The sequence below is a fragment of the Aquarana catesbeiana genome, linkage group LG05 (genome assembly GCF_042186555.1).
Source record: "Aquarana catesbeiana isolate 2022-GZ linkage group LG05, ASM4218655v1, whole genome shotgun sequence".
NCBI classification, from domain to species: domain Eukaryota; kingdom Metazoa; phylum Chordata; class Amphibia; order Anura; family Ranidae; genus Aquarana; species Aquarana catesbeiana.
Genome location: NC_133328.1, coordinates 628,350,305 through 628,362,461, shown reverse-complemented (window position 1 = coordinate 628,362,461; position 12,157 = coordinate 628,350,305). Strand labels below are relative to the sequence as shown.

At 43.4% G+C, this 12,157-nt stretch overlaps 1 protein-coding gene across 1 annotated transcript in view; it reads left to right on the top strand.

The window, feature by feature from the left end:
* The window catches only part of PTK2 (protein tyrosine kinase 2), a gene marked incomplete in the record, with an annotated part of 322,618 nt that overhangs the window by 208,978 nt on the left and 101,483 nt on the right, over positions 1 to 12,157 (top strand). The window contains 2 exon segments of the mRNA XM_073632301.1: positions 1,845 to 1,945; positions 3,439 to 3,528. Coding sequence (XP_073488402.1) covers positions 1,845 to 1,945; positions 3,439 to 3,528 — 191 coding nt within the window.

The window sequence follows — 12,157 nt, the reverse complement described above, 5'->3', positions numbered from 1 at the left end:
AGGGGGGACATATTCCCTTAAAGCGGAAGTTCCATTTTTGGGTTGGAACTCCACTTTAAGTGCTAGCTTTTAAGCGTATTTTGTGTTTTTTTACCAAACTCTGCTGCTGCTAAACGCACTGGCAGTGGGTTGTTTTTTTTTTTTTTTCCTCAGCCTTTAAAAGAAAATAAAATCTCCTGCTGCTAAACACTGCTAAAAGCCTACAGTGGGAAAAATAATTATTTGATCCCCTGCAGATTTTGTAACTTTGCCCACTTACAAAGAAATGAAGGTTCTATAATTTTTAGCAGAGGTGCATTTTAAATGATAGAGACAGAATATCAACAAAAAAATCCAGAAAAAAAAACCACATAAAACGAATGCAATAAATTGAGCTGCAGTTCAGTGAGTGAAATTAAGTATTTGATCCCCAAGCAAAACATGACTTAGTACTTGGTGGAGAAACCATTGTTGGCAATCAGAGGTCAGACGTTTCTAGTAGTTGGTGACCAGGTTTGCACACATCTCAGGAGGGATTTTGGCCCACTTCTCTTTACAGATCTTCTCTAAATCCTTAAGGTTTCTTGGCTGTCTCTTGACAAGTTGAAGTTTCAGCTCCCTCCCACATATTTTCTATAGGATTAAGGTCTGGAGGCTGACTAGTCCACTCCATGACCTTAATGTTCTTCTTGTTGAGCCACTCCTTTGTTGTCTTGGTGGTATTTTTGTATAATACTTGGCCCCTCAATGCAGCAAAGTTGGCCGGTAAAGGTTTAATGGTCTAAACACATCTCAAAACCCGTGTGATTCACAAGCTTCATAAGGTATCCAAAAACCTCATCTACCCTCCCTAACTGAGCAAAATGTTCCTTCATTTGTGTCTCACACACTCCCCCCTCCCAGATACTGCAGCTCCCGGGTCGGAGGGTTTCAGCAACTGTCGGTCCAGAAAGCAGAGGGTGGGGCCAGGTGCTGAATGACAGGCTTGTGATTTAGCAGTGACAGTGCTGACACCCCTCTTGCAACACCTTTTCATCCCACTGTAGTGCAAACAGGCCCAGCCTACATGAGTGACAACTTTGCTCTGAATTCAGGAGCAGTGCAGCATTGTTGCCATCCCATTACAGGAAGCGATGGACTTCGCTGGCAGGATTTACAGCTAGGCAGTAAAAAAAAGGACCTACTCCCTATGAAATAATCTTTTGTTTTTACATAAATCTCTGAAATTTTGGAGTTAATTAAAGGAAAGTGAAAATGTATATGCAGTTTTGTTCATAAAAACATATTGTGCTCTTTATCATTTCTTCTTTATTTTTATTTTTTTTAATACATGTTATACTTGCCTCCTCTGTGCAGTTGGTTTTGCACAGAGCAGCCCTGATCCTCCTCTACTCGGGTTCCTTTTCGGTGCTCCCCCCCCCCCTCTCCCTCCTGTTGAGTGCCCCCACAGCAAGCAGCTTGCTATGGGGGCACCTGAGCCACAGCTGTTTGTGTCCATTCGGACACAGAGCTGCCGTTCGCGCCCCCCCCCCACCCCCCCGATTGGCTAACTGACCTTAATTGACAGCAGCGGGAGCCAATGTCGCCGCTGCTGTGTCCCAGCCAATTAGGAGGGAAACTCCCAGACTCGTGGACATCGCTGGACAGAGATGGGGCTCAGGTAAGTATTAGGGGGGGGGGGGGCTGCTGCACACAGAAGGCTTTTTATCTTAATGCATAGAATGCATTAAGATAAACCTTCTGCCTTTTTCAATTCCTTTAAGTAAAATATTAGTTTGATTGCTTTGTGAATGGAGATCTCTGCATAAGTCATTGTGATACGTGTTCTATCTTGTGTCTTTACATATCCAAATCTCTTTTGTCAGAGATATCGCTGCTAGGAATGTGCTGGTCTCATCTACCGACTGCGTCAAATTAGGAGATTTCGGGCTGTCTCGGTATATGGAGGACAGTACTTATTATAAAGGTGAGATGTATGCATTGCTCTTTTCAGTGTTGATGGGGAATTTAATGATGCAGTATCGTGGAATCGTTGTGCCATATAGTTATAGGATGAAGTAAACAGAATAGGGCAAAAATTTCAAATATTAGTATCTGTTTTAGGGCCTGTCCGCACTGCTCATACACTAAACCGAAACGCTTTACTGTGCAGGCAGCTGTCAGTGAGGGGGGCGGTGTGATACCCATTCCCGTGCATCACATATTCCTAACCCCCGCACACCCCCCCCCCTTTTTATTTTTATTTCTCTACTTTATTTGAAGTCCACAAAGTGACACGTAATTCATGTCGCCACGCACCAGTGTTGTGCTTTGTGCTAATTTGCAGTCACATGCCGTGCCATCCAGGGTGCTGCATGTCTGCATGTTATCACAGCTCACTGCATCGCAACGCCAGGCTGCATTGCAGAGCGAACGGGGCATACATAAAACATTTTCCATGTGTCCTAGGGGTGACTGGTATTCTTCCAGTGCTTAAAAGGATAGTCGCTGCAATATGTTTCAACGGGCCCTTAGACATTCACAAAACAAAATAAGATTCATTTTTTTCTTGAAAATTTAGAAAAGATATGCAGTGGCTTACTTCAGTATAACTGTAGTATCCAGTTTAAATGGCATTAAAATGATAAAAATTCCACGAAAGCGGAACTGAAGCCACACTTTAAAGAGGAACTGCAGTCTGCTCACGTAATTTGTAATAAAGACATCTTTGCCATTCTGGAACTTCCCGCCAACCACTTTGCATTTTATTTTATATATACTGTGATTCTGTACTTGCCAAATATGCCGCAGAAATCTCCCTCCACTGAGTCTGGCTGCAGCCATTTTAACTGTAGGCAGCTGAAGCTGCTGCCTGTTCCCTTCCTGGATTTACACAGACACACACCTCCAGCTCTCATTGGCCTTTTTATGACTCATCCCCCCTCCCTTCCTGGTAAACTATCACCAGAAGATTTCTTACGTCACTTCCGCTTTGCTCCAACATCCGGCCATGCCCTACGCGTTACATCACGGCGCGTGACTTCAACAGGGGAACTGGATTGGTTGTTAAACAACTCTCCGCACGCTGCCACTACCCCAGCACAAATGGCGGCACGCTCCTTCCATGCACACACAAGGTTCTTCACTCTGGCTGCGTGTGCTGACGTCCCCGCCAATGAAGACTGTTGCAGCCCAGCACCTGGAAGAAGCGTAGTAAAAGATGCCAGCGAGGGACGTCACGCTGTTGAAGGATAAGGTAAGTATCACAGCTTAGCTCTGCTTTAAATGTATTTTAATTGCAGGTTACATGGAAAGGCCAGGGAAGGGGAACTGATTAATATGTATGCAAAAAAAAAAAAAACACTTTTATTCAGTCTTCATCAGAATCTCAGGGCTTGTAAATTGTTTCAGAATCTAAAATGAATGATTGTAACCAGTTTTATGCAGAGATTAATCTGAAGCTTTTCTCCATCCGTACAGCTTCCAAAGGTAAATTGCCTATTAAGTGGATGGCTCCTGAGTCCATTAATTTCCGACGCTTTACTTCTGCCAGTGATGTGTGGATGTTTGGTGAGTCAGATTTGTTTTATTTTCCTCTTTGGCTGTGAAATATGCACTTCATTTTGTCCCTGTAACATCAGGTATACATTTATTCTTGTGTTTTTGTTTGAGATAAATCATTGCAAGACTTGCACAGCCAGTGGAACATATATGCACTGTAGGTGGTGCGCTGCCTTCAGGAACAGTGAGCGGGAGAGGGCAGCACACCGACTAATCATTTGCCAGCATTTCCTCAGTAATTTTAGGGATTTTTCTCAGTGTATAAAGCTGTGGCTGCTATACGAATGGGGAAAAACTGGTGGCTCCTAAGAAATATTCTCTACTGATCAAATATTCTTAGAATGTTTCTTTCAGTAGTGCTTAGATTAGTCAATGAAATCCATAAAGTAATCTGTATAATACTTATATTCTAATTACAGTTACAATGTATCAACTATTATACATGTTACTGTATGGATTTCATTGTTGAATGAAACCTATTCTAAGAATATTTGGTCAGTATGATCAAATATTTGCCAAGTGAATGTTGCATTTACTCAGAGAAAGATAACTAAAGTGGAACTTAACTGTATCTGAGCACCACAAACCGAAAACGCTGTTTTTCTTTTTTTTTAAAGGTAGCTTTATTGAGTACAAAATAAAATTACAGAGAGCAGAACAAACTCCTCTCACACATATAAGCAAAATAACATAGTAAACAAAAACGAAAAAACAGTAAAATGTCCATACAGCATACAGTCATCAATCAGAAAGCATACAAGTGCAGGTTACATGTGCAGTTGAAGACCATACATATGAGATCACAAAAAATAAGTAATAGTAGTAAACAGGGCAGGAAAAAATGGGCTTTTCCTATAGACACTGTAGAGTTGTTTTAGTACAACTGGAGAAAACTGCAAAATCTGGTGTAGCTCTGTATAGAAACCAATCAGCTTCCAGGTTTTTTTTTTTTAAAGCTTAAAGGGGAGTTCCACACAAAAATGTAACTTCCACTTTTCGGAATCCTCCCCCCCTCCGGTGTCACATTTGGCACCTTTCAGAGGGGAGGGGGGAGCAGATACCCGTCTAATACAGGTCATTGCTCCCACTTCCGGGCATTGATACCCGCGGGTATCTGCGCCACTTCGCCCCCACCCCCTGCTGTCTTCTGGGAGACACACAGGTCCCAGGAGACAGCAGGGACCAGTGGAAATGCGCAGCGCAAGTCGTGCATGCGCAGGAGGGAACCAGGAAGTGAAGCCTCTTACCGAAGATGGTGGCGGCAGCACCCGAGAGCCAAACGATAGATTGGCTTCGGGTGCCGACATCTCAGGCGCCCTGGACAGGTAAGTGTCCTTATTTTAAAAGTCAGCAGCTGCAGTATTTGTAGCTGCTGACTTAAAAAAAAAAAAACAAAAAAAACAGCAGAACTCCACTTTAATTGAGAACGCTGAAGTTAGAAGCTGATTGGCTCCCATGCACAGCTGCACCAGATTTTGCACTCTCCAGTTTTAGTAAATCTACCCCTGTGTATCATGAGCAAGTAAACTACCTGCATCCTGGCCTCAATGTCGGGACAAGGTCACCTTGAGCTCAGGGCGAACATGGCAAACTGAACACCCCCCTCCCCCCAACAAGATGTATGAGAAATATGTGTCAGCAAAAATCAACACTAAGCACTAATCTGCATGCTTATCCCCGAAGCATAAATCCCCCCCTACAAGTACAAATCTCTCTCACCCCCCACCTCACCTCACATGATACCACAGTACCCAGGGCAGCTGCCCACCCCTTGTCCCGGCCCTGCCTGGCCTATATGTCTAATCTGGAGCAATAGTTGTAACAGTTCAGAAGACACTCATGGGTCCCCAATTGTATGAAATTTCTTGGGGAATCCCCTGGCCTCAAAGGGCAACCCGTATAGTGGAATAGCTTGGTTAACTAAGCTAATTCATGAAGGCACAGTAGAGGGAGCAAGTGATTTCCAATGGATAGCTATGAATTTTTTGGCATAATTCAGAAAAAGCTTAGTACAGTTAGAGAGAGTATCATCATCAATATATCCGAAGAGACAGTGCAAAGGATTACATATATTAGGCAGCTGTGTAATTGAGCTTAGTTCATTTTTAATATTCAAAGCAAACTCATTCATCCATCCATTCATTCGTGTCTCCATGCTTTTTGTTTTGTTGAGAAATCATTGTGGAACCCCCCCCCCCCCCAGCATTTCTAGCTCTTTCCATCTTGAATAAGTGGGCGATAATTCATGTAGCATTTGCTTTTGCAACTCATCTGCCCTTAGCTCAGGCAGGAGGGTGTGCTTAGCTGGGAAAGCCCATCCTCCATGAAAGGAAAAAAAAATGCCCATGGTGACTCCTGGGATGTATGACATCATTTTGGCCTAGGCCAGAAAGCAACTGAAGAAATGTAAAAAAAAAAAAAAAAAAGTCAAAACAAGTAATTTAGTATGCCTTCCTATCTATTTACTAATTCTAGCCGTATAAGGATTAGAAATAGTTCATGTGGATTGAGATAGTAGTATAGTTCCCCTTTTGTAGCTGGAAATAACATTTCACACATATTAAAAACATTCTCGAGGGTATTGTCCCTTTTGCATGAATGCTAATACACTTGCAAAGCATTTTTTTTAATAAGAAACTCCCTTTCTTCTCAACAGTTTAAAGAGACAATGGGAGGGTATTCACAAAGAGTGGTGCAAGTGCAAAGCCTGCGCCGCTCTTCCAAACGGAGAAAATGGAGACCATTCTGATGATCTGCTCTGTTTTCTATACACATCAAAAACAAACAAAAATTCCCAGCTCACTTTACCAGCCAGCCTGCAACAAAACCGAATTGTCCTGTCTAACCGTTCACATTAAAAACAAGGGGTTTTGTTTGCACACATTTACAAATATATGCGTAAGCTGCAGTGGCCACATCACAGCACCCCAGTATTATCTGCTGTCCTAGCTCTATAATTTTGAGTGTCTCCCAAGTCAGAGCACATATAGCAGTAGGATAGATTAAGGGCAGGTATGCTTGGAGGGAGCCCACCCCTCCTTAACTGCTTGCCGACCAGCCGCCGCAGTTTTACTGCGGCAGAATGGCACGGCTCAGTGAAACAACGTTGCCTTATGTCGCTTCGCCTTTTGGCCACTAGGGGCGCGCCCGCAGGATATGTGCCTGGAGCCGATGCGAGTGCCCGGCGGGCGCGATGACTGCCGGACTCCCGCAATCGCTCGTGTAAACACACAGATCCCAGATTCTTTCAGGGGAGTAGAGACAGATCGTGTGTTCATATTATGTATGAACACAGATCTCTCTCTCCTCCTAGACAGTCCCATCCCCCCTACAGTTAGAACGCACATAGGGAACACAGTTAACCCCTTGATCGTCCCCTAGTGTTAACCCCTTCCCTGCCAGTGACATTTATACAGTAATTGGTGCATTTTTACAGCACTGATCGCTGTATAATTGTCAATGGTCCCAAAAATGTGTCCGATCTGTCCGCCGCAATACCGCAGTCCCGATAAAAATTGCAGATCCCCGCCATTACTAGTAAAAAAAAAAAAATAATAAAAATGGCATCAATCTATCCTCTATTTTGTAGACGCTATAACTTTTGCGCAAACCAATCAATATACGCTTATTGCGATTTTAATACCAAATATATGTGGAAGAATACATATCGGCCTAAACTGAGCAAAAAGTAAATGATATTGTTTTTTTTTTTTTTTTTTTTGTTTTGTTTGTTTTTTTTGTTTTTTTTTATTTATTTTTTTTATTTTTTTATTGTTGCTCTTCTTTTTTTTATAGCGCAAAAAATAAAAACCAACAGAGGTGATCAAATACCACCAAAAGAAAGCTCTATTTGTGGGGGAAAAAATTACTTCAATTTTGTTTGGGTACAGCGTTGCACGACCTGCGCAATTGTCAGTTAAAGCGACGCAGTGCCGCATCGCAAAAAATTGCCTGGTCATTGATCAGCCAAATCTTCCGGGGCTGAAGTGGTTTTTTTAAAGGTACAGGATCGCACGGGACACCCAGCAAGGGCACAATGGCAGCTGAAGGTATCCCGTGCGTCCCCTCACCAATTAACCAACAGTACAAATAGATAGCAACCACCCCAACCTAAAACGTTAGGTATAAGTTGGGGTGAATGCCATCTGTTTATATATCTGTTTTCTATGCACCTGACACAACATAGGGAGCAGGAGAACTGAAGCTGCTGGTTCTGACTTACTCTGCCTACACCACCCTCCCCTGCTGGACTGATAGTGAAAGGGTGCAGGAAGGCTGTTAACCCTGCGTTTGCCAGTTATAATGTTGCAGGAAGCTTTGTTAAACCCCCCCCCCCCCCCCCCCCAACCTTTGTTCTTGAAATAAAACTATATCCGTGTTTCTCTATTAAAGGACATCTTCACCTTTAGTAAAGTTATCCTTTAATTATTCCTCCTGCAACCCTGAGTGTAAATGTAATATGGGAGGGGATGGCACTGCTTTAATTATGAGGGTCCAGCCATACTCTACTCTCCTCCAGCCAAACTCTACAATCTGTGGCCTATCTTCTCTCAATTTAAAGTTCTCTACAGAGCTGGTAATTGCTGCACTATCAATAAATTTTGGCTTTTTATGTCTTATCAGCGTAAGGCTGGTGGCTCCTGTCAGCCTTTAAAAAACCTTTAGTGGCATTTAGCCTCGAGTCCTTATTCTTAGGGTTATTTGCAGTCAAAAAATAAGAAGGTTTGGATGGAGACAATAAACTTGTAGACCCAGAATGTAAAACATTTTGTTTATTCTGGATCAACCATAAAAAACCCCAAACCAGAGTTGCTGTAATATGACTGTCTCACAAACTAGTAGGAAGCCTTGGGAAAATGAAAGGGGCCAATGCAATGTGAAGTCTGTTTCCATGATGGAACTACCTGGATTTCTGGTTTCTAGAACGGCTTTTCTCAACCTTTTTAACCCAGAGGAACCCTTGAAATAATTTTTAGATATTACGTACCCCTCCTGAAACCAGTTCATTGTGGGGCAGCGGGAAAAATGCCCCTTTATATTGTTGGCCAGTGAAAGGAATGCCCCTCTTACAGCAGTACTCAGTATGCCACCCATACAGAAAGCTAAAGAAATTGTTGTCCTGAAGTTGGATCTGCCAAATGGTATTGGCCCCAAAACTATGCAGGTGCAGAATCAAATGGTAGATTAATTAGCTGCTACGAAGAGGTTGTAAAGGTTCGTTAATAAAAAAAATAAAAATAAATAACAAACATGTTATACTTGCCTCCTCTGTGCAAGGGTTTTTCACAGAGTGGACCCAATCCCCCTCTTTTGGGGTCCCCCAGTGGCGCTCCTTGCTCCTTCCTGCATCAAGTGCCCCCTCGGAGACCCACATTCCAAGGGGACATCCATGGACACAGATGGCAGGACTTGGCCCTCCCCCCCGACTCCCGTGTCACTGGATTTGATTGACAGCAGTGTGAGCCAATGGCTATGCCGCTACCAATCTATCCAAAGAGGACCCGAGACAGTGGCTGGAGCTGCTGTCCCGGTCAATGGAACAATTGGGTTCAGGTAAATAAAAGAGGGGGTCTGGAGGGTTGCTGCACTACAGAAGGTTTTTCACCTTAATGCATAGAATGTATTAAGGTGAAAAACCTCAAGGGTTTACAACCCCTTTAACCACTTCAGCCCCGGAAGAATTGGCTGCTCAATGACCAGGCCATTTTTTGCGGTAAGGCACTGAATCGCTTTAACTGACAATGGCGCAGTCGTGCGACGTTGCACCCAAACAAAATTGGCGTCCTTTTTTTTCCCCCACAAATAGAGCTTTCTTTTGGTGCTATTTGATTGTCTCTGAGGTTTTTATTTTTTGCGCTATAAACAAAAAAATGAGCATCAATTTTGAAATAAACACAATATTTTGTACTTTTGGCTGTAATAAATAGCCCCAATTTTTTTTTAAAAAAGCTAATTTTTTCCTCAGTTTAGGCCGATATGTATTCTTCTACATATTTTTGGTAATAAAAAGCGTATACTGATTGGTTTGCGCAAATATTATAGCGTCTACAAAGTAGGGGATAGATTTATGGCATTTTTATTATTTTTTTTTTTTTTACTAGTAATGGCGGCGATCTGCGATTTTTATTGGGACTGCAACATTATGGCAGACACTTTTGACACATTTTTGCCATTTATACAGAGATCAGTGCTATAAAAATGCACTGATTACTGTGTAAATGTCACTGGGCAAGGCTGCAAAGGGGAGGACGTCAATAGACGTACTCCCGGCAAAGCAGATCCGCACTGTAGCTGTCATTCGGCTATAGCACGGATCTGAAGCAGTAAAAAGATATACTGATATACTGAATTTGGGGATTTAACTAGCTGTAAGCCATAATCGTCAAAATGCATTAAGTTTGTGTCTTTTTGGAGTCCAACATGAAAGGCTTGTTCACACTAACTTTGGTCTGCACACATCTCCATCTGTCTGTGGCTGTTATCCTCCATCCGCTAAGGACTCATTCACACAAGCTTTGCTCACTGAAGGGTGATCTGTGTTCAGATCTCTCTCCAGAGAGCATTTGACAGGTGGCTAGGAGGCGTTGAATCGCCTCCCCACTGCTTGCTTTAAAACCCAGGAGTCTTATACTGTTGGCCCTCCAGCTGTTGCAAAACTACAAGTCCCATGAGGCATTGCAAGGCTGACAGTTACAAGCATGACTCCCACAGGCAGAGGCATGATGGGACTTGAAGTTTCGCAAAACAGCTGGAGGGCCGTCCGTTTGAGACCCCTGCTTTAACCCCGCACTAGCACACTGCACCCACACCAGTCTATGGGCACTCTCATTCTTTTACATTTTTTTTTTAACTGCTTCCAATAGGGATATCCCATATGATATGAGAGCAGCCTCTTAATACTGAAGATCGCACCTTTTAGGTCTGGCACTCCACCTAATTTCATACATGTACTTACAATGGAGACTACAGGAGGTCATAGCAAGGCAGCCATTGTTGTCGCCATTAGAAAATCTGCCCTGTTGAATTCTTTGCAGCCATTGCTAGAGTGTATGTAGAAATGAAGTCGCTGGGATGGGGCTGCAGGAGATTAGCAAAAATTTGATGCAAAAATAAAGAAATAGTTTATACAAGGAGCTTTAGCAAACTTAAGGGGATTTACTAAAGACAAATAGACTTTGCACTTTACAAAGTGCAGTTGCACGCTGCAAGGGCAGTTGCTCCAAAGCTTAGTAAATGAGGTAAAGCTTCACTTTGCAAAGAATACCCAATCACGTGCAAGGAAAAGAAAAAAAAAAACAGAATTTTTTTGCTTGCACATGATTGGATGATGGAAGTCGGCAGAGTTTCTGCTCATTTACAGCACAGTGGTGTAGTGGTTATCATTTTCGCCTAGCAGCAAAAGGATCGCTGGTTTGAAACCCAGCTACGACACTACTTGCCTAAAGTTTGCATGTTCTGCCTGTGCCTGCGTGGGTTTCCTCTCACACTCCAAAGACATGCTGTAGGTTAATTGGACCCTGTCTAAATTGGCCCTAATATGGATGGATAGGGACCTTAGATTGTAAGCTCCTTAAGGGCAGGGACTGATGTACATTTACAATTTATATGTAAAGCACTGCGTAAATTGACAGCGCTATATAAGTACCTGAAATTAAAAAAAAAAAATTACAAAGCTCTGGAGCAACTTCACTTGAAGAGTGCACAGTTTATATGCCATTAGTAAATCAACCCCTAAAATCTCACTCAGGCCCCTTTCACACTGGGGCGGTGGGTGCGTCGGCGGTAAATCGCCGCTATTTTTAGCGGTGCTTTACCGTCAATTTCGCTGCGCTATTCGGCCGCTAGCGGGGCGCTTTTACCCCCCCTCCCGCTAGCGGCCAAGAGGGGGTTAAAACCAGCCGCGAAAGGGTTAAAACCACCCGCAAAGCGCTGCTGCCGTTTAGCCGCGCTGCCCATTGATTTCAATGGGCAGGAGCGGTGTATAACACCGCTCCTTCACCGCTCCAAAGATGCTGCTAGCAGGACTTTTTCTAGCGTCCTGCCAGCGCACTGCTCCAGTGTGAAAGCCCTCGGGGCTTTCACATTGGAGAGACAGGAGAGGCTCTTTCAGGGCACTTTGCAGGTGCTATTTTTAGCGTTGTAGCGCCTGCAAAGCGCCCCAGTGTGAAAGGGGTCCTAGGGTTTACATCTACTTTGTCACAACTGGTCGCAGTACCTTAAAATACCATTGAGAGGCACCACTGGCAGTAATGTCACCCACCGCCAAAGCATTTGTTCATGTGACAGAATTCCTGTGTGTTTGATGATGTGCTCCCAGAAGCTCCTCCTCCTCCTTCTGTAGCCCAGGTAAGTATTATTGGGCTTCTTCTGTGTTCCATGCTAAAAGGGACAGGGGAGCGAAGGGGTCTCCCTTTGTTATAGGTCTGGTTTAATACAGAATTATTACTTGCTGTCAACAGGGGATGATAATGCCGGGGAATTTCTCCAGCTCACATACCCCCACATGGCCCATATGATCGATGGTTTGTTAGGAATTGCCGCATTGTAGGTTTTCTCCAGGAAATGTAAACCATCTTCACATTCACATAAACTCAGAAGGTGCCAACTTCAGAAATAATTCAGTTAAGAGGTCACAATA